This window comes from Onychostoma macrolepis, chromosome 03 (assembly GCF_012432095.1).
Source record: "Onychostoma macrolepis isolate SWU-2019 chromosome 03, ASM1243209v1, whole genome shotgun sequence".
NCBI lineage: Eukaryota > Metazoa > Chordata > Actinopteri > Cypriniformes > Cyprinidae > Onychostoma > Onychostoma macrolepis.
The window spans coordinates 26,335,912-26,359,738 of record NC_081157.1 but is presented as its reverse complement, the minus strand read 5'-3'; the positions used below and the strand labels follow the sequence as shown (position 1 = coordinate 26,359,738).

The 23,827-nt window shown below is 39.4% G+C and overlaps 1 protein-coding gene across 1 annotated transcript in view; it reads left to right on the top strand.

Annotated features, from left to right (window-relative positions):
* The window catches only part of sdk2a (sidekick cell adhesion molecule 2a), a 161,938-nt gene extending 138,605 nt beyond the window's left edge, over positions 1 to 23,333 (top strand). Inside the window, 11 exon segments of the mRNA XM_058771584.1 lie at positions 3,504 to 3,605; positions 3,770 to 3,885; positions 6,948 to 7,134; positions 8,810 to 8,947; positions 10,994 to 11,155; positions 11,266 to 11,391; positions 11,482 to 11,646; positions 11,736 to 11,876; positions 14,896 to 15,040; positions 18,039 to 18,168; positions 20,410 to 23,333. Coding sequence (XP_058627567.1) covers positions 3,504 to 3,605; positions 3,770 to 3,885; positions 6,948 to 7,134; positions 8,810 to 8,947; positions 10,994 to 11,155; positions 11,266 to 11,391; positions 11,482 to 11,646; positions 11,736 to 11,876; positions 14,896 to 15,040; positions 18,039 to 18,168; positions 20,410 to 20,811 — 1,814 coding nt within the window. The 3' untranslated portion in view covers positions 20,812 to 23,333.
* The last annotated feature ends 494 nt before the right edge of the window (positions 23,334 to 23,827 follow it).

Here is a 23,827-nt window from a genome sequence, read left to right as displayed (position 1 = left end):
TGTGTATATATAGTCCAGTTTTGTGGGCATTCACACAAAGAGCAGTCATTAGTTAGGTGGTGACAGCATTTGACCACTGGATTTACAAAAATCATTTCAGGTTTAAGAAGGGTTTCAACATTGCATCAACTACTGTCACAGCTCACGGGGAGCACGGGAACCAGGAACGAGGAGACGAGGAATTAACAACACGGGAGTTTAATATGCAGACAGGAACACAGATCACAGGTAGGGTAGACACTTAAAGACCGACAAACACTAACTGAAAGGACTGGGGTTTTAAAGACAGGACAATCAAGGAACTAAGGAGACACACCTGGAATCAAATTAACACAATCAGACTGGGAAGAAGAACACATGGGGAGCAAAAACACAACAAAACAGTCCAGGGGTGTGACATTACTCCCCCCTCCCGGAAGGTGCGTCCTCGCACCGTGGAACAACAGAGGGGGGGGAAACGGGTGGGAACAAAGGTGGAGGCTCAGGAGGAGGACGGACCACCGGGAGGGGGCCGGCTGACAGAGACCAGGGAGGTGACGAAGGAAGGAGGAGCCAGGAGGGACCCAGAGCAGGAGGAGCCTGGCAGGACCCAGGCCACAGCCATGATGATGGCCCACGGTGGAGCCGACAGAGGGAGGAGCCATGGAGGAGGCATGGCCGCCGACTCCAGGGGGCCGACCAACAGCGGCGGAGCAGGTGGTGGAGGAGCCCGAGACGGAGAGCTGACGAGCCAGGGGGATGCCGAGGATCCGGGGGGCCAAGGTGGAGCCGAGTGCTCTGGCGACCGAGGCGGAGACGGAGCTCCGCGGCGGAGCCGGAGCAACTGAGGGCCAAGGTGGAGCTGGCGGGAGGAAGGAGTCCAACTGAGCCGGTGGGACGGAGCGACGAGGTGCAGCCGGAGGAGCGGAGTCCTGAGGCGATGGCGGGTCGATGCCCGACCAAGGCGGAGCTGGAGGATCGACGGGTGACGGTGGAGGCGAGGGAGCTAGGAGCCGAGGTGGAGCCGCTGGGTCAACGGGCCGAGGCAGAGTCCGGGCCGAGGAGGTTGGAGGCGGAGGTGAGGGATACTCCAGCCCCGGCGACGCTGGAGGATGGCAGTCCCGTGGGGCTTGCACCACATTGATGGTGGGCTGAGGGCGAGCAGAGGGGCTGCCAGACGACAGCGGTGGAGGAGGCAGGAGCGGGTGGGAGGGTGGGCATTCGAGGAGCAGGCACTGGAGGGCATTTTCGAGGAGCGGGCACTGGACGATATGAAGCCCCCTCAGGGCTGAACAAGGGAACCAGGGATGAAGGAGGGCTGGACGGGACCAGCGGGGATGACGGAGAGAGGAGAGGGGGCAGTTCGACTTCCAGTTCAGTTTCCCAGTCTATCAAATCCTCCTCCATGTCCAGCAGCCCCAGATGGATAATCAGCTCACCCTCAGCCACGGTGCAGGGGGCGGAGCTCCACTCCACGCTCACACCGTCCACGGCTGGCTCCCTCGCGATGGGCACTGTCGCCAGCTCTCGCACCTGATCTGACGTGTTGGGCTCAACTTCCGGGGCGATCGTCCGCTCAGTCGTTTGGCTTCGTGCTGGCTCGCAGATCGCGGCGGGAAATGGCTCTCCGTCATCGGTGGGCTCGGGCTGATGCTCCGCTCCGCTGGGAGTTGGTGGGCTGGGCTCTGGATCAGGAGTGGATCTGGCGAGATCATCCTCGGGAGAGACGGTGAGGGGTGATCCGTTTCTCACCAGAATCCACTCCATGAAGGCGGCGAAATCCTCTCGAGGACCATCCTCGGACGACAGCGCTCTGCACGCGGTGTTCAAACTTGTGTTGTAGAATGAGCAGAGCGCGCCGTCCGGGTAGCTGGTGGCATTAGCTATCATCAGGAATAGTCCGGTGTGGTCCTCGAGAGATCTGTCCCCCTGCTCCAGCAGGAGGAGGAGGAATTTGGGCCGTACATGGGGATCCATAGAACACAACAGAAAAAGAAAAACCACTGGGAAAAAACAGAAACAAAACAGAGGGGAAAACACGTAGGTTACTGTATTTTGGGTCGGTCTTTCTGTCACAGCTCACGGGGAGCACGGGAACCAGGAACGAGGAGACGATGAATTAACAACACGGGAGTTTAATATGCAGACAGGAACACAGATCACAGGTAGACACTTAAAGACCGACAAACACTAACTGAAAGGACTGGGGTTTTAAAGACAGGACAATCAAGGAACTAAGGAGACACACCTGGAATCAAATTAACACAATCAGACTGGGAAGAAGAACACATGGGGAGCAAAAACACAACAAAACAGTCCAGGGGTGTGACAACTACTGACACAACTACTACACATCCATTTTTATTTGAATTATTACTTTGTAGGTTTTTTTAACCATGTATTATTAATTATAACTAATTAAAATGCACATATTCACGTTATTTCTTAGTTACATGTAATGCAGGTATTCCAAAACTTTTTTGTCATCTAAACCTTATTCACCAAATATATTTGCTTTAAGTACCCCTTAGATTTTAAAATAAATATTTCAATAATTATCACATTTGCATGTGGTTTCTTTGATGTTGATTAATGATCACATGGCATGCATGTAAATAAAAATATTTCATCTTTTTTAGTAAGTGTTTTATTTAAAAGTCTATAGAAATACAAAGACGGTTCACTCCTGTACTTATGAATGGGAGAAACAGTCCCACCTTCTAAATAGCTAAGAGCCAAATTTCCCATAGAAATCTGACGGAGGCATTTCAGATATGGTCGCCGAGCGAAGAGACTTTCCTTGAAAGGGAGTTTGTTTTAAAATTATTTATTTTAATTTTAATTTTTTATGATTTAATTAATTATCAGCTTTTCATTAAATTCACAACCCCCTGCAGTTCCTTTACGAACCCTAGTTTGGGAAACCTTGATGTAATAATGTTTAATGCACTTCATGTTGTAAATTACAATGAATGGAACAAGTTTTCTTACTCTTTGCATTTTTTACATAATTATGGTACAAGATATTGCTATTTAAATCAATGTGATTAACGAGTTAAATCAAAAGTAATCTAAAAGTAATCTGATTATATTACCTAAAATGTGTAATGTAACAGATTGCATTACTGACTACAATTTTTGTCATGTAATCTGGAATCAGTAACGGATTACAATTTGTAAGTAATCTACCCAGCTCTGGTTAGCAGCTATTTTTTTAGTTTGTTACTCCCCGACACTGCTTTCCACTCATCCATTCCCTCCTGCCAAACTCAATCTCTGAATTCTAGTAACGTCTCTTTCTCACACCTCGTTTATTTGCTCACACGAGAGCCCAATCTCATTTGTCTCTCTTCTCACGTCTGGTTTTGTCTGACTGTGCCCATTTCTCTCCACACTGTCATTGACTTTTCCTCTCAACATCTCACTTCATTGGAACGGGATCATTATGTTTTAGCACCACTTAAGGTTTTATCATGCTATATTGAATAGAGTGTGTATATGTGCACATTTTCTCCATTGTTCAGATCTGAATAAACACAAGCGCTATGAGATCCGACTGAGCGTGTATAACGCGGTAGGGGAGGGGCCCACCAGCTCGCCACAGGAAGTGTTCGTGGGAGAGGCGGGTAAGGGTACAAATATTCTTCCTTGATGCTCTAAGTCAATATTTTTGATTTCACAGTCTAATAAAACGTGCAGTAGTGCTGTCAGTCAGTATTAAGTCTAATAAATCAGTTCAAACTGTCTAGGATTCATCGTCTCTCTCTCTCTCTCTCTCTGTTCTCATCAGTGCCCACCGCTGCACCTCAGAATGTCGCTATCCAGTCCTCAACAGCTACTCTGCTTGATGTCGCATGGGACCCTCCTCCAGTGGAGGCCCAGAATGGGGATATTCAAGGCTATAAGGTACAACATTTCTATGTGCTTCAGCTAGACCTTAAAATATTGCTGTGCCCCAGTGAAACATGATCCAGGTCTGCCAATATGCCAACCTGAGAATCATTTATTTTCTTTTTTTTTTTCTTATAATATTTCAGCAATCAAGTGTGTTTTCTGTTAGTTGTTTACAATCAGATTCATGAGTGAATAACTTTTTTTAATCTAATTTCTCACATGAGTTTGTAAAAATGTCTGAAATTGTTCACAACTAAAAAAAAAAAAAGCTTTTTCTTTCCTTTGTGAAAAGTTTCACCTAAGGATGACAACATTGTCCAAACAATCCCTGTTTACCCGGATTTACAAAAATGACCAACGGTGCAGTATTTTGCATGCCGGGCCAGTAGATGGCGATGTCACTTTGTAAAGAAACACTACACACCTGCACATATACTTATAGACTGAGAATGTAATATACATGCAAATTACATCACTGTTTTTGCAAATTCACATTTTTGTAGTTTACACAGAGATGTTAGTTTTCGAAACCTTGCACATTTTGCAAGTTTTGACGTAAAATGAATGACCTGAAAAGAAGGAATTACTTTGTTGTGTAAATGAACAGCCAAAACATGTAACATGTTTTTAGTTTTTTTGCTGAAAACGGTGTTGTGAAAACGATCCCTCAGTTTGATTTATTAGAACAGTTCACTCACTCATCACTGAATCATTTGCAGCAGTTTTTCACATCCGAAATAGTAATATGGGATATTTTATGAGACAGAAAACAAGAAGAGGTGAACTCTGCACAGCAGGTGAAGATGAAAAAAAAAAAAAAAACATTTACATTTTTTTTTTTTTTATGGAAGTCTAAAAACAGCCCTGCTTTGAATACCCCTGATGGTGGAACAACTCTAGAAACGCTGTCAGTTACCTCAGAAAATAATTTGAAATCATCTGTCACTTTGAATAAACGAACAAATACCGTAACAACTATTGTTTATAATGTAATAGTTATTGTTTATTTGAGCTGGTCAACATCGCAATATTGACTAAACCAATTAAGTGAGTTTGTGACAGTCTGACAAAGCCAATACTGTCATTTTGTAATCTTAGGGATATTGTGGTTTCTTTCAAAATAACTGACCTAGCAACCACCCAGCACACCCTAGTAACCACCATTCAAATGTCTCTTCAGGCTGCCAAAAGCTGAAGTCTTATGTAACCTTCAAGCTTTAAACCTTTCTTCAGGCTGCCCAAGTATTCACTACAAAAGGCTTATGTAACTTTCAAACATCAAACCAATCTTCAAACAGTTTTAAACTTCAGATGAAGCCTAGTCAAACCAATATTCAAAGTATGTCTTGACAAACTTTACCTTTTAAGTTGTTTTGGCAGTTCAGTTTAGAGCCACTAGTGGTGCATAAATTATACGCTGCAAACTGGTTGATACCAGACTAGTGTGACTACTGTAATATCCAACGACTGTCATGACCATGTAAAGCCAGTAAACCCTTTAAGGACTGTTTACATAAATACATTCACAGGAATTGTGCCTTAAACATTCATAAAAAGAAGTACAACTGCTTGCAAGAAAGATTTAGGCAACTTAAAAGCTTAAAGAACACATATTTTGGTACAGAACAATAATATATGCTTTTTAGACAGTGTTGGGAAGGTTATTTTGGGTATAGAATACAGATTACAAGTTACCCTATTTAAAATGTAAACCCTAATTTAAAAGTAGTGTAACTATTTCAATTACTTTATTAAAGCAATGTAACTGATTACATTTGATTACTTTTCTAAATTTATAACAAATATTTTCAACTGTTAATCATTTTGAGACATTTAAAGCAGGCAGGGTTAACCTTACAGTAGCACTCAACACCGATTACTCTCAGACTTTCAAAATACATCTTCACTTGAATTAAGATTCTAATAATTACATTATTAAAGCACAGCCAACACAAAATCAGACTTTAACACCTCTTTGAGATCATTCGAGGTTAAATACAGATTTAAAATCATAACAAGAAACTGTTTAATAGCTATGATACTGTTTTTGAAATCAAATTGTGCATAGCTATGACAGAAAACACTGGCATCTAACAATGCCAAAATAACAGCTAATCCTAAAAAATAAAGCATATACATAAATCCAAACAGGAAATAAAACAGTTATCAAAAAAGCATGTGTCCTATTTTGTGTCCTAAACTCCTGAAACATTGGTATCTCATATTTTAGAGCAGTCGATGCAATTTGGGAAAGAAATCAGTCATATCTGTACCCCCTTCGTAATGTTAACATTTTCATAATGTGATTTAATTACACATGTTTCTCAGTAACTGTAAGAGATTACAGTTACATTTATTTTGGGTAACACTTTAGTTTAAGGTGTTCTTGTTACACATCTTACATGTACATAATTACATGCAAGTAACTCTAAACCAAACCCTAACCCTAAACATATAGTAAGTAGCTACATGTAATTAATTAATATTACTTAAATATATAATTACACTGTAACAAGGTTATTAAGTGTAACCTTATTTTGTAATTAAATTACGTAATTCTGTTACATAACTAGTTATTCCCCAAAATTGTTTTTAAAGGTGCATTGAGTTGTTCTAGCTAGCATTAGCATCTTGAGTTAAACACTGCACTGCCATCTATGGACTTGGATCAGTATCATATTCTATGTAAATGATCTAAATTAAAGTTTTATGTACACTGATACTGATAATGTGTTTTTGTTAGTCTTTCTGTCTTCTGAATTCAGAGCTTTTCTGCTTCTTCAGTCATACAGGTAGCCTACTGATTGTGTGAGTCAAAGCGACAGACGTCATAACAAAGTTATTGTTCTCGGTGTGAACAGGCCAAGAAAGCCTCATTCTTCTATTCTATTCTATTAGAATTGAAAAATGACTAGGTGACTAAGTGGTACTTAGTCTGATAGACTGATTTAATCAGACACGGTCAGGCTTGGTCTGAAAAGTTTGAGGACTGCTGCTCTAAAATATTAAGCTTGATAGCCCATCAGATTTACATCTTGTGAAATTATTAATTTGTGTGATTTGTGTCTTTCTAGATTTATTATTGGGAGTTTCAGCTGCAGAATGAGACTGAGAGACTCCGCACTCTCTTTCTGCCGGAGCTGAGCGTGAAGCTGAAGAACTTGACTGGCTACACCACCTACATGATCAGCGTGGCTGCTTTCAACGCGGCAGGCGACGGCCCGCGCTCGCTGCCCACCAGAGGGCGCACTCAGCAAGCAGGTGATCCGCTGGACACAAGTCCATGCAAAATACATCAATCAACAAGCAATGAAGTGACCTTCATGCTAAACCCGCTTAGTCTGAAATGCTTTGGGAGAATGTTCTACATCTTTGATCCCACTGTTTTCCCAAAGCTCCCTGCTGAAAAGGTTATTAATTTTCAATCGGACGGATCACATCATACAGATTGTATGAGTGCTGTGGTGTTAGGCTGTGAAGGAGATGGGTTGTCTCTGAGTATTGGGGGTAGTGTGTAGGAACGGAAGCTTGTGATAGTTCGTTTAGGATGGGGAGCTGGGAACCGGGTTGGAGAAAATGGGCCACATATTGAGGAAGTGCTTTTTGGCAGGTCAGCATAAGGAGAACTGTGTTCCAAGTGATTGAGAAAAGTTAATTCAGCCTTTTCCGCTCCCTTAAAGACTGTGACAGTATAGTGAGGAAGGAACAATGAGAACAGTACAAGCGAGACTGAATCTTGGCTCAGCTTACACTAAGACACTGGGAGATGAGCCAATACGAGCCTCCGTGCCAATCTTCCGGAGGGCAAACAAGCTCCTTACATTACTGCAACATTACCCTGACCTCTAACAGAAGAAGAGTGCTTAAATATACATGTGCTGAGAAGTTATTTTTTAAGGCTTTCTGCGTCAAGCTGTATCCACCTGCCAATAGTGGCTGAATTGCTAAAAAACATAATATAGAAAAAATATAGGAAAACAATTCTTACCAGCACAGTATCTAGATAATATAGCATTATACAACACTGTTCAAAAGTTTGTCTTTTTATTTTATTTTTTAAGGAAATCAATACTTATACTCAGAAATGATGCATTGAATTGATCAAAAATGACAGTAATGATGAAAAATGTATGATTGTTTTTACAGAAATCATAAGCTCCAACTGTTTTCAACACTGATGATAATGAGAAATGTTTCTTGAGCTGCAGATATGCATATTAGATATAATTTCTGAAGGATCATGTGACTCGGAAGACTGGAGTAATGATGCTGAAACTTCAGCTTTACCATCACAGAAATAAATTACATTTCAAAATACAGTTAAATGGAAAATTGTTGTTTTAAACTGTAATAATATTTCACAATATTTCTCTTTTTACTGTATTTTGATCAGATAAATGCAGCTTTGCTAAGCAGAAGAGACTGGATTAAAACACTGAAAAATATTGCTCCCAAACAGTAGTGTGTATGATAAAGATTAAATATTTATGACACACTGCTCTGGACACTTGCAGCATCATACATTAATGCCAAATGTGTTCGTGAGGGGGGAAAAAAAACCTGAGACCCCCAAGATAAAATCTTGATACCTTTATTGCCTGAGATAAATGCGACTGTAAACTTTTTTCTGCAGTAAAACCTGTCAAAGGACACACAACAGATTTTTATTTTAGTAGACTCACATCACTCACTTCAGCAAGAATCATATTATTGATCTTACAATTTGATTTATACCATGTATTATGTTGCAGTTCCTAATAAAGTTATCGGCCAAAGTTATCGGTAACTGTTTTATTTACTCACCATGGTCAATTTTTACTCACATTTGGCAACTGTTCATTTTGAGCCCTGGCTAGCTCTATTGAAATCAGTCAATCAAAATGCACTTTCGTGAAATCGTGTTCAGGGTTTAATGAGATCTTCTTTTACTCCACAGCTCCAAGCGCTCCCAGTTTTATCCATTTTAGTGAACTCACCACCACCTCGGTCAACATGTCCTGGGGTGAGCCCAAGCAGCCCAATGGCATCGTGGAAGGATACCGTGTGGTCTATGAGCCCTGCACGCCTGTGGATGGTGAGAAACTGCACCACACTAAAAGCTTTGGCTGAGCAAATTATTGAGATAACTTTTAGTCAGCAGCTGATTTACACCCTTTTAGACTCGTCATGCTTTTTTAAACTTACAAATGTCTGAAATTTGCTCTCCAGATGTGTTCAAGATGAGGCTTCTTTTGGCATTTAATGAATGGCATTCCTCTGTGATGTTCCCTCCCTTTGCCCTGTTATTGAGCAAGGCATGGTTAAAAAATTGCCAAGTGTGGTGCATTGGCCAAATTCCACTGTAATTGGGATCAGAGAAGGAATTACTGTGGTCCCATAATGGCTCCAGAGTGGTCAAGGCTTTGGGGGTAAACAGATGTGCTTGGCTGCTGTTTACCAATGGCCGTATCTCAGAATCTGGAGGATACGCCTCAAAGGCAAAGGCCCAGCTCTCTCTACTAGTTTAACCCCTAGAGCATGACCTCGTGCAGTGTTCACACGTATGCGAATTTGACTGTAAAACCTTAAAAGCAATACCGGTGCTTGCAAAGTAACAAAATAATGGATTGAAAGTGTAGTTTCAGTTTAGATTTTAGTTTTTGCCTTTGCTTTTGTACAAATTAAAGGATAGGATCAAATGCATTGTTATAAGCCATGGCCAGAAGTATCAAATATATAACAAATTATATATAACAAATTGCTAAAATTACGTCCGGCACATTCAGCACATTAAAAATGGATGGTCAAGTCACATGCATTGCACTGTGGGATACAGTACCCTACCTAGTATTCTTTGTTGCATACTGGACATTTTAACAATGTAGATCAATCAGATATTCTATGCATACAAAAAATTGGCATACTACTGCATAAATTTGCAAAGACCAATTACAAGTCAGTATGCAAACAGCTGTAAGAAAGAAGACCAATAGTAATTAAAAATGCAAATATTAACATTGTTATGACTATCGTACATGTTGAATACTGAACATTCTATAAGTGTAAGCCAATGGAAGATCCTTAATTAAAACCTTAATTTTAGATTGTACAAAAATATATAACCAGAATTGTATTTAAAATACACTTCCGTTTAAAGTTTTGGGGTCAGTACAATTTGTTTTTTTTTTCATGGTTTTGAAAAAAAAGTCTTTAATGTTCAACAGGGTTTTGAATACCACATTTGCATTTTATTTGAATAATAATAATAATAATAGTAAATAATAAACTGTAATGTTGAAAATATTATTCAAGTGAAAATATTATTATAGTAAAAAAAAAAAAAAAAACGATTTCTATGTAAGGGATAATCAATGGCTAGCTGTGCATTAAACGATCTGAATGCACGATGTGGAGGCGAAGAACTGCCCGACGCGCAGCGGAGGGTGTTTGCCTCCGCGAAGTGCATTCAAATCGTTTAATGCACAGCTAGCCGTTGATTATCCCGTTTATGCCATGGCCATTTGCCAGCATTCACATATTAAAGATGTTAATAATATTTGCGCTGCAATATTTGACCGGAACGATAAAAATGACGGTTATTTTAGTCTGTATTACTATTTAACTGTAACTGTATGTTACTATGGTTACCAATGTTTATAGGAAGCGCATTAATATAGAACGTGATTAAACTGACCTGGAACTACCTGTGCAGTTCAACAAATTTAATCAACGCCTGCCAGCCAATCAGAATCCAGTATTCAGACAGACCATGGCATAATATAATATATTTTAAAATGCAATTTATTCCTGTGATGGCAAAGCTGAATTTTAAGCAGGCGTTAAAAGAACTCAGTTAAAAGAACTTCATTTGAAATAGAATTCTTTAGTAACATTATAAATGTCTTTACTGACATTTTTGATCAATTTATTGCATCCTTGATGAAGAAATGTATAAATTGCTTTTGAAAAATCTTACTGACCTCAAACTTTTAAATAGTAGTGTGTGTTAATATAACTCAATAATATCAACACAGTGCAGTGTAATAATGAGTGCTTGTATGTGTCATTGTTAGTGTTTTACTCTAGCATGGTATCTAGAGTTTGAGTGTTTCCTCTACAGACTCCTCTCCTCACAATTCAGGTGTCAGTAAGGTTGTCACTGTGGATGTGAAGGGGAGTGCCCCCTTGTGGATGAAAATCAAGGATCTGGCAGATGGAGTGACCTACAACTTCCGCATCCGTGCTAAAACCCTTACCTATGGACCAGAGATCGAAGCCAACATCACCACTGGCCCTGGAGAAGGTCTTGTTGCATTGCATTTAGATCCATATTTACTATTTTGTAATAAATCTAAAGCTGAAGTGTATAATTTCTGCACCACTAGAACCTTATTTCCATATTTTGTGACACAGGTGCTCCTGGGCCTCCAGGGGAGCCGTTTATCTCTCGTTATGGCTCTGCCCTGACTCTCCACTGGTCCAGCGGTGACCCGGGCCGTGCTCCCATCACACGCTATGTTATCGAAGCAAGACCATCTGGTAAGTGAAATAGAAAACAGCAGAAGTTGTTCAGAAACGCAGCATTTAAGGTCGTTACAAAAGGAATAATGGCATTCTAACCATCAACAGATGAAGGACTGTGGGATATTCTAATCAAAGACATCCCTAAAGAGGTGACATCCTACACTCTTAACCTGGATACCCTCAGAGAAGGGGTCACCTATGATTTCCGTGTAATTGCGGTGAATGACTATGGCTACGGTTCTCCAAGTGCTCCTTCTCCTTCAATATCAGGTCAGAAAACTTGCACGGCAAAAAAATCCTAAATTGTTTTGTATTATGTTGTGCAAACCCATTTTTCTGCTTCTTTTCCCTTTTACCAGCCCAAAAGGTCTCCCCCTTTTATGAGGAATGGTGGTTTCTGGTGGTTATTGCTCTCGTGGGCCTCATTTTCATCCTTCTGCTCATCTTCATCCTCATCATACGGGGGCAGAGCAAAAAATACACCAAGAAAACAGACTCAGGTGGGTTGATAAGCCAAAAACACTGAAAATAGATCCGTAATATCTCTCAATTACCCTGATTGCCCTGTCTTTCTCTGCTGACTCACATGACTAAATTGAAATGGACTCAAATTTAGCTTTATTTTCCCATCACTGGTGGGTATTGCCATGGTGCTCTGGGAAAAAGTGATTTTCCACTTGAGAGAGGCTCAAAGAATCAATAGCAACGTCTGTTTGCTTCAATTGGTTGTGGTCATTCCTATCAACATGATTGCTGACTCATTTTGCTGCCTCACGCAAAATTGTATCACTTATCATTTCATGTCTTGTCTCAGCTTAGGAAAGAAGGTGACAATCAAGTCTTTTCTCACTATTCTTGAGTAGTTTCACACAAAACTCTGAGGTTTTGCCACTTATGGACCACAAACCCTTAAGGCCACAACACACCAAACCAACATAAAAACCAGCCGTGATGAAAGCCGATTGTGTTGTCGCTTCACATTGTGTGCATGTGGGCCAGAAAGTTGAGTTTGATCACAGGAGAAAGACTATGGCCAACTAACGCATACATGTAGAGCCTGTGTCAATAACTCTCCATACCAGCAGGTGGCAGTAGTCTGTATTAATCATTCTGAAAAGTAAACCAAAAACTAGGACTGCAGATATACAAACTTCAATTTCTAGATGGCCATGTCATTATGAAAATGTTTGCATATTGGAGTGCACAGGTAAGACGATGATGTAAAAAAATTGAGCCCTCTGTTTGAGACCTCTTGACTTTGTAATTGCATGCTTTCATTACTTTTAATTTTCTTCTTGTGCACTGGTTTGCTAACTTGAACAGCCAATCAGATTGATCTGTCTCACTGACACCTTGTGCCAACGGTGTGGAACACACTGCAAAGTTTACAGGCGCTAAATGATAGATCAACATTGGCTGATGACCGACCATTGGCTTGGTGTGTCACAGCCTTTAAAAAAAGCCATCCTATTGACTGACCTATCCTTTTGTTTCCAGTTGGATTGGTCAAAAATACATTTATTGCAAAAAGTTGCATTAAGCCAACCAATTAGATTAGAGCTTGCCAGATCGAGTGCTTTCTATTAGGGCTAGGCAATAAACCGATAAGGATATTCATGATATAATTTTCCTTGATAAAACGATAACAAGAGTTCGATAAATGTTCAATATAATGTTTATGCACCAAAAGCATTTGAGCAGCACCACACAGATCGTTTATCGGCTCGGCTCAAAGTTCAAATGGCAGCACAGCGCGAGCTCACTAGAGAAGATGCGTTTACTTGCTGACGAGTCTCGGTACAAGAGCACTAAATAGCACTGTGAGATCCAGTGTGAAGCACTTGAAATCAGCCTTATAAATCACACAAATATGACTCTGTGGTTTAAACTAGTTTAAAGCTGATGAAATGAGTGCTGATAATAACACTGTGTGCAACAATACTATATTTCTGTCAGGACCACTATCGTCAAAGATGATTGACAATTAGCATACAGTTTGGATTGGCGGTATGGTTCTGTTCTGGGCAAGCATTTTTACACATTTTAGACACATTTTAGAATTAGTCTGATTCAAATGAGAATCAGAAGGCTGGATCCTGACTGACGGAGGAGGAGTTGGGGATGGAGGAGGGTAATTAGCTATTGAGCAATGTGAAAAATGCTGATAAACTGAGGGACCATATATATGGATGCTTAGATAGGTGTCGTATCCCTATAGGTAGATGGGGGTCAGCTGATGAAATCTTGACTAACGTGACCTGCCAGAACTAACGCTACGCTTGATTTTGTATCTACTGTAAGCTTTTCAACTACAAATCACCATCATTGACCATGAATTTACTGTAGTAACAACTGCATTGCGGTATTGTGGCAGAAATGTGGGATATTCATATTGAATTTTATCATATTATTAATGCAGACGTATTAAATGTATTGAAGGAGTAGTGGAATATAATTACAGTGTTTTTTTGAACTTTAGAAATTCATTTTTATATTAAGTTTTTTTTCTGTTGTTGTTTAGGAAAAATGACTGAAAAAATGTGAAGAGTTCAAAAACTTAAAGTGTTTCTTCATGTTCTGACCATAAAGAGTAGTTTAAAACCACACTTAATGGTCTGGTTTCTACAGCTATCACTTAGGAGTAAACAAATTTTTTTTTAAACTTATCATGATAATTATCGGTATCGACTTATTAGAAAAATTTTATCATGATCTTTTTTTTTTTGGTCATATATTTCACCCAGCCCTACTTTCTAGTTTTGTGTCCAATATGGACTGTTGGCTCCATACATGTTGCAACTTTCTGCTTAGAGGTCTGGGGAGGTCAGGTTGCGGACTGATCTGTGTGTGTGTGTGTGTGTGTGTGTGTGTGTGTGTGTGTATGTGTGTGGGAGGGATTCTCACATGGCTGCTTCTGAGCTTGGTCAGCGTTTAGTGCTGTGCCAGGGCCAGGGTTAGTAAACAGGGTTGTGGATGTGCAAATAGCACAAGGGAAGTGTTTGTGTAGGACACAAAGGGCTTCTCTCAAGATACGCCCCACCCGCCTGACCCTGTTCGGTCCTGATCTATTGGTGCCGGTTTGTTTTACTGAACTCCAGTGAGGCCAGAAGTTCTGCAAGGTGGGAGTTCACACTGTCCATTTAGGCATAGAGGTCACTGCTCTCCTCACCTCTCTGGAATCACACTTCAGTTTGACTCTTTGAGATCAGAGGTCTTTTGACTTTAGAAGATGCGTGCTGAATGACCTAGTGAGATTTGGCTTGCTTCGCTGCCATGGTCATGTACACAACGAGGCCAAACCCAGAGACTAGAGATTAGTGGTTTAAGATCTGGGCTGGTAGGCATAGTGAGAGATGAATTTGCATGAAAATATCACAGTTCGATTAGATGCACAACATATTTTGATGTCAACAGCCAAATGAAGTAAATTTCTTTGTACTTAATATATAATTGGTTGAATGGATGGATTAATGGATAGATAGATACTCATAGGTTGTCCTCTTATATCTCTCTCTGTAGGTGCCCACTCGAATTGCACATCTCTGCCCCTCTCCCATGGAGAGATGGTACGGCTAGATGAAGGACGCTTCCCTGCCCTGGAGCTCAACAACCGTCGACTCTCGGTCAAAAATTCCTTCTGTCGTAAGAATGGAATCTACACCCGGTTAGTATGTGTGCATGAATCACAATTTCCACTCATTAGAAACATATACAGTAGTATCACTTCACAGGGAGAGTACAACAGACTCGATCAGTATCTAGTGGAATAGTTTGCTCTGCTAATATAATGTTGTTTTTTTTACTGGAATTTTCTTTGAGGTAAACACTGTCAGTATGCTGTTCGGGACATTGTTTGCACAATGGGTTTAATTTCCAAATGGCTGCAAACAAAGAGCTAGAGAGGAATGTATTCTGTCCACACATAGAGCTTTGGCCCGGCTGTTGATTTAAATTCTACTTCAGCCATCCCTTAAATGGATTGGGTTGGCTTGGATTTTAATGACAGTCACTCTTTTCAAATCTCCAACTGCAATCTGTCAGCTGAAAGAACACACCAGACTGTGAAAGTTGGACCACTCAGACCCCCCTCCTTTGTGTCTTATTGACATTCAAAGTGCATTCTGTGGAAATTGACCATTTATGTAAGCTGCATCTACAAAGCATCTTTCTTCATGTTCTCTTGAGCTTAGATCAGACCATATTTATAATAGACATACCGTGTCCCTAGTAGATTAAGGACTGAGAGAAAGATCTTCAAGAACCCAACCCAAAATGTCTTTTGTTACTGCTAGCACATTTAGCCAAACATCTCTGAAGTTCTTCTTTTCTTGTGATATCTACAATAAAGTGATTGATATGTAGGTTTTGTCAGTATATTGTCTGATATGGATCATAACATTTTATCGGAACCAGTTGCGATACAACATGTTTTCATGATTTTGGGCCAATGACATTTCTTGGTGGGTGGATCTACCCAGTGTGATGCTGCAAAAATTAAATGACCAACCAGTTATTGCACTGGAAAAGGCTTGAGTGACTACTTTTGCTATGGTTACCACATTGAACAAACATGACCAGGTGACTGCATATCTTTCATATTTTCATTAACCTTAGTGAGCCATTGTTTGAAAACGCTCATTTTCCAATGTAATATGTACAATTAAAACAGTTTAATGCATGTATCTAATCCTTTGAAGGAATCCGGGCATTAATTAATGAGGTCAGACACTATGCTCCAGGACTTCTACAGACACTTTTTTTGGATTTGGATATATTTGAATGAACAGTGTGCAATAATAGTCTATATGGCATTCTCATTATTCTAATGAACTGAAGGACCTTGCAGGCAACTTAACTTGATTGGATGAAGGGATGGGTCTGCTTCGAGCTTCCTCTGGTGGTAATTGGAGAAGCCGCTTTGGGCCCATTATACTGGAATGTGCTGGGGGGTTTGTGCTGGTTCTCTGCCCAGATGCAGAGGCCCAGGACGGGGATCAAAGAGCCTGGGCAGTAAAAGACTTCCACTTTGGATGCAGTCCTGCTAATGAGCTTCCATCAAGATGGAGCCACGAGAGATATCTTTGATGGAGGTAGGAAAGGAAAGGGTTTGGTATGGGACGGAAGAGATGAGGCTTGATAAGAACTATGGAAGACCTCAGTGCTAGTGAATAATTGAAGCCCCTCTTTGGCTGCTGAGGGCTGTTGGGGGCTGTTTGACGTGGCTCCGCCTCTCTGCTTCAACCTTCCTCAATCCTCGGCCTCCTCTGAATTTTAAACAGATACATTGTCATAACCCTTCCCTTCCCCCTAGTTCTCTTGCTTTATTCCAAGGGGCCCGATTTTTGTTGGGACAACCCCTCCACCACCAAGGATTTCCATTGGTATACAGCTCGCGCATGGTCCTCTTGTTCATTTTAAGGTTGAACAAAGCATCCTACGTTACGCCATTGATTCTGTTGGCCATGTTTTTTATGAACTCTCTTGCATATTAGATATTCCTTTACTCATTAGCTCCCCGCATGGTTCTTTAAAGCCTCTTCCCTGTGTGTGTTATTTCAGCCTGATTTATAAGCCAACTGAAGTAAAGTACTGAAGCAGGGCAGCTTAGCAGCCTCAGTTCAAAAGCTAATGTCTCCAGTGACCTTGACTTTGAGCATATCAGACCTCATTATGGCAAATCAAGTAAACCCATCCTGCCATACGGCGATCCTTCTGCCTTCATTTTTAACAAACAAGTGAACTAGTTCAAAGAAGTACAGTCCAACCCCCTGTAGCCCCTGAAATCGGGGGACGATTCGTTGTCCCTTTCCCTTAAGAAGGCTTGTCATCCGTCGTTTCTCCTGGACTGCGCAGAATGAGTGTATTCATCCAATCAAAATCAGCTTTGAGAATTGATCCATGAGGATGCTGCATCATTTGGTCTTCATGAATTCCTTGTGATGTCTTTTAAACCCCTGCATAGTCTAGTCCACACTAAATGGATTTTTTTTTTTTTTGACTGTCTGTATCAAAGAAAAGCACCAAAAGTGGCCCATGTCTTTTGAAAACATGCATTATTTTGTGTGAAGAACAGGACAAATTACTTGACTTTGGAGTGATGCAACTAGTATTGATGGTATTAACTATGATATATAAAAAATTAAGTATTGATATCATGTTAGTACTACACATATGATAATATTGTAAATAACCCAGCAGCAGTATATCTAGTTCACTCTCCAGTATAGAATGTGGTGGTATTTCACCATGGTTGCCATCCCTCATAAAATGGAGCAAAGAAGAAGAAGGCGACAACTCAATTTGTAGTTGTCACTCAAAATCATGTTGGAGGAGATGAAAAGTGATGATTCGGTAAAAAACATTGGTTGTTAGACATGGGGGTATTAGCCATTGGCAGGAAGTGTCAGAAATTTGGCTATATCATATGTATATATTTTTTAATTCTTTTGATATTTTGGTAAGTATGTTATTGTAAGTACCTTTTTGGCCACACTAATCACATAATGAAAATCTGATATCGTGACAGCCCTAATTTGATGGGGAAAAAAAAAATGTGGGTGAACTAACATTCTTTTAACATCAGAGCTGATTTTGTTACTAATCACAAAACAGCATATGTTGATTATGAGTGAATAGTAAAGTTTTCTGTGTTCTTCTTCTAGATCTCCACCACGACCAAGTCCAGGCAGCCTGCACTATTCTGATGAAGATGTCAGCATCAAATACAATGACTTGGTCCCAGCCGAGAGCAGCAGCCTGACCGAAAAGCCTTCAGAAGTGTCTGACTCACAGGTGATTCACCCCAACAAGGTCAATGATTTTCTTAAAGTTTTTCTGATGTTATCTGGAATCAGAATTGGCCCTGATAACTTTCTTAAACTGTTATTATTACGAACTTATTGTCCATGATTCATCAGTGCATGTTATTGCAAATAAAAAAATGTTTATCTTCATGATCTTTAATCTAAACCTAATAACTTGCTATGCCTCTGAAACGACTTTCCATTTTTGGCTGACAACACAAATCCCTCATACTCATCAGCCCCTCCCCCAAACCGCCTGACTAAATGTTGGTATAAAATTCCCACTATTCCCAATTCACTAGCTAAAGGATCCAATCAGGTCTTACATCTGTGTCAATGACTGTCCCATTTCACTCGTAAATAAACAGGGATTCACTTGACTGTCCATATTATTCATACTTCACGTGTTTTCTTTTGTCAGTAGGTTTGTTGATGTTATTTAACATTTTAAATGAAGTGTTTAACACACAAGACCACCCCCCACAGGAAAGAAAAACCACAAAAGAGCTCCTTTTAACATCTGAATTGTTTCTCTTAGACAGCAGTGAGATTAAATGGAGAGCAAATGGAGATGTTTGTTTAAGTCTTCTGCCTCTCACGCTTTTTTTGATTTTACCTGACTCCCTTTGAGATCGTTCCTGTTACTATTTCTCATTTGTCTAAATTTTAAAGGAATTTAAAATAAAAATTTGAAACATAAAAGCTGAGAACTCCATTAAGTCTCTTGAAAGAGCTATAAAAAGGAGAAAATGTTCCTATGGGCCTCCGAAATGCCATTTCTTTTACGCTGAACTATTATTCCTGCAAATCCATTAAATGAATGATGATAAGAATGACCTTTCATTTACAAACCAATGCAGTTCATCTCATTCCAGGCCAGTGGTCTCATTTCTATGCATTGCTCCGGAAAATGATTTAAATTAATTCTCATGACTGAAATTTCCCTGTCATAACAAATAGTGTAACTTTTTATGCAACAGGAAGTATGATGTAGGATACTAGAATTTCTCTCATGAATTTTCTTCATGTTTGCGGTATCTGTCTTAATAACTATGAAACTAGAGCTTAAAGTGTCATGGGAATTTGTGAATCTTTTGGCCCAAGCTGTGAGAAAGTAGGGGAACTCCTCTTGTTTGAGCAGTTGTCTCTCCTCCCACAATCCCACTGGGTGCTTTTTGCCTGTTTGTCAGGTACCTATACTGTCATAACATTACTCCATCAAAGAAACCCTCCCACCATGCCACACTTTATCATAATGTCACAGTAAACAAGCGATATGAGTCTTAATTTAGACCTTCTCTGACACAAGACAGCTGGTGTACAAATACAATCCATGCAGAGGGTTTTTGGGAATCATTTGTCATCATTAAAAATCTTTTTTTTTTTTTTTTTGTAGTAATCTACGAGGCTCTGTAAATAATGTTTTTGCCCTTTCAGGAGACATTTATGTTTTCTGAGTTTCGGATGAGGCTGTAGTTTGTGTTAGTAGACTAGAAGGAATCTGTAGGGTAGTCTGAACCCACTCATAACTTTCTAATTAAAACAACGGTTCATCCATAATGATATTTAATGATTATTCACTCACCTAAAGTCATTCCAAACCTCTATTCTTTCATTTCTGTGGATCTTAAAAGGAGAATGTTTGAAAATTGGAATTAAAGAAAATGGAATTTTATGTAATTTTGTCCAGTTTCAAATAGCTTTTTAGATTTTTCTTGCATGATTATATTAGTTTTTTCTTAATAATTCCATTCAAATGCTTGCAGTTGGAAAGGTTTTAGTTAAGCATTTTTCAAAAGAAGTCTCTCGTGCTCACCAAGGCTACGTGTATTTGACAGTAAAATGTTAAAACCTGAATTTTCAGCATCATTACTCCAGTCTTCAGTGTCACATGATCCTTCAGAAATCATTTAAATATGCAGATTTACCGCTCAAGAAACATTTCTTATTATTATCAGTGATGAATAGTTGCTGCTTAATGTTTCAGTACTTTCAGTACTTTTTTGATAAATTGAAAGTAAAAAACATTTTTTTTTTAAAAAGTCTTAAATCTTTCAGAATGTAAAAAAATCTTTACTGCCACTTTTGATCAATTTAATGCTTCCTTGCTGAATAAAATATTAAGAGGTATTTATCCAAATGGAAAAGTTCAGCAATGCACATTTCCAAAATGGGCTACAGAAAAACAATTGAAGGTGTAACAGATCATTTCTTCCTCATTCAATTACAGGGCAGTGATAGCGAATACGAGTTGGATCCAAACCGCCAGAAGACCCACTCCTTCGTCAACCACTACATCAGTGACCCCACCTACTATAATTCCTGGCGCCGGCAGCAGAAGGGTGTCTCTCGGCCTCCGGCGTACGGCTATGCCCAGCCCGACACGGTGGCGGAACAAGAGTCCCGACCCCACCCGCCCCCGCTGCCACCGTTACCACCTCTGCTACCCCACAGCAATCCATCTCCGCAGCCCCAGGGCCAGAGCACCCTGTTCAGGCCCAAGGGCAGCCGGACTCCCACCCCGTCACTGCTGACCTCTGACAACCACAGCCAGCACACCCTGTACAGGCCCCCTAGCAGCCTGGGCACCTCCGCCCAGGTCCCGGCCACAGGATTCTCCTCATTTGTTTGATACAAGACTCTCATTCCAATGACAACACGCCTGGGAGGGACTCCTGCAGTATTATTGGTCTGTAATTAGTATTATTTTTTTTTTTCCCACTGCACCTTGTTGGACATCAAGAGCTGCTTTTGGATTTCATTTTGCCAGGTGTGCAGGTGTACTGTGGGTTTATATGTGTGTGCAAGAGCATCAAAACGCAGACAATCATTCTGAAGGGAATCATTTGTTGATTGTACATTTTAAAATACATTAACTTCATCCTTCACTGAAAAATAAATTTTGTGTGCAAAATATATTTAAAAAAAAAACGACAAATACGACATGACTGCACATATAGTGGAGTCCAAAAGTTTGAGACCATCTAGAGTTTTCTTTTTTCTTTTTAATTTTTCAAGATTCATATAAGTTTTAGTATTTTGAAATATTTAAGACAAAGAAAAGACAGCGCTAATGGTCTCATACTGTTGGACCCCATTGTAAATGATTAAACAAAGTGCATTTCACATAATGCTGCAGATTTCCACAGCTCATCTCTATCATTCTGTTTATGTGATATTGCTCTGATGTCATTCACGCAGAAACCAATGACAGAATATTTATAAAAAGCAAAATATTGCAAAACTGTGATTTTAGTAGTGTCAGTCTCTTGAAACTGAAAAAAGAGAGAATTTTCAACTCCTTAGACAACAAACTTTCTCACACTTGAAATAATTAACCATAACCTGGGTCATATGTTTCACATTTCACATTGTTCATAATTTACCCTGGGTTAAAAATGAATCCTAGGTATTCATAAACTGACATTTCTGACATTTATGAAGGTAAGAATAAAACAATCTCTCATCACTTTTTTTCTGTCACCTTTTGACATTTTCTTCTCAAACGTTGAAATGACTGTTTATATAGCTCACAGTCCAAAAAGCATGTGAATATGAGACATACGATCAGGTTTTAGTTGCCAACATTCTAATGCAGCAACTTTACAAGTTTGACACCCTAATGCAGAGTTAACGGCACAAAATTAGGGTTTCATAATCTTGAGTAAAAATAGTTGCTAACTCTGCTTCAAAATTACAACGTACCTTCACATGGGATTAAAAGGGGTGTTCAGAATGATGATAACCAGGGGTGACGCGCAGTGTGAAAAGCCATTTTGAGGAGAAAAAAAAAGTATGGAATTTCTGTAGGATTTGCTTATGTCCAGCCAAGGAGAAGCTGCAAAGGTTAAGGCATGTGTCATTATTTTCATCCTATGTTGATACATTTGGAATGGAAATTTGACTCATAATGTGACTAAATGCATTTTATTCTACATGATTTATCATCAGTATTGGGTCAATGTTTTTGTACAGTTTGTTGAGGATCACCACCCATTAGTCGGTGCTACCATCATCAAACTTCAGTTTCCAAACCCATGGACAAAAAGAAAGGGTTATGGCACTTTTCGTGAAAAAACACCCTATTCCCAAGATATAATTAAATAATGCAAAATATATTGAAGTATTAATCATGCATTTGCATTAAGCAAAGTGTAACAACTGTGAATTTGTGCCAATGTCAGTCTCTGGGAGAGTTTTTCTGCTTCTTAAACCAACTGAACACTGAGGAGAAGGAAAGGAAACAATTTTTATAGCGATTTGGAATTTCAATACAAGGCCACTTGCATTTACGTTAGCAAATGATGTCTCATCTGTGATGTCTTCGAGGATATAATAATGCATTTGGAAAAAGAAAAGAAAATAATGAGTATCTTAAAGGTATAGTTCACCCAAAAATGAAAATTTTGTCATTTACAAGTTCAAACCTGCATGAGTTTCATTCTTCTGTTGAACACAAAAGAAGATATTCTGAAGAATGTTGGTAACCACATTGGACGATAGCCAGTGACTTCCATAGTATTTTTTTCAATGGCTACCGTCAACTGTTTGTTCACCAACATTCTTCAGAATATCTTCTTTTGTGTTCAACAAATGATGACAGAATTTGCAATTTTGGGTGAACTATCCCTTAAATAATACTCGTGCGATCAAGAATGATCACTCAAAATGTCTGTGTACATGCAAATCTGTTTGCAGCAGTGTAAAGATACTGTGTGGGTCAATATCTTCCATCTCCATCATTAGCATACGAGCTTCATGGACAGGTGATGTCACACTGTGTCAGTTGATTTTATACAGACGAATCGCAAACGTCATTGAGTTCGGGATCTGTCGCTCAGAGACTGATAAAAATGTCTGCTCTTACAAATGACATTGTATGTATTTCTCTGAATATATTGTAGAATGTGTTTTTACGGTTCACAGTTTGACATAGTGTGCACATACAGTATGCTTACGTGTATGTCAGCAAATATGCTTAATTTATTTATAATCGATTGGTTTTATACTCTAACTTAAGAAGAACAGCAGCAGTCTTATGTGGAAACTATTTTAAAGGACTTGAAAATTACGATGATCATGATTCACAATATCTCCTGTCTTGTTCTCTGTGAGGTGACTATCACTGTACAAAACTTGATGAATTATACTGAACCAAGGCATGGTTCATATCTAAAATAAATTACTCTATTTTTCAGTGTTTTTGTTGATGTCTTGCTTTGGCTTTTGATAGTTCAGCAAACTGACATTTTTATTTTGTCATTTTATTGAGGAAAAATATACAGTAAAATTTCATTTACAGTATTTACCAAAAGGCTTGTGGTTGGTAAAATGTTAAATGTTTTTTGAAAGTCTTTTATGCTTATTCAAAGCTGAATTCATTTGATAGAAAATACAGTAAAAACAATAATATTGTGAAATATTATTACAATTTTAAATATCTGCTTTCTATTTGAATATATTTTCAAATTTAATTTATTTCGTGATTCAAAGCTGAATTTTCAGCATCATTACTCCAGTCTTCAGTGTCACATGATCCTTCGGAAATCATTCTAATATGCTTTGGTGCTCAAGAAACATTTCTTATCATTTTCAATATTTAAAACAGTTGTGTTGCTAAATATTTTTGTGGAAACCTTAATGATTTC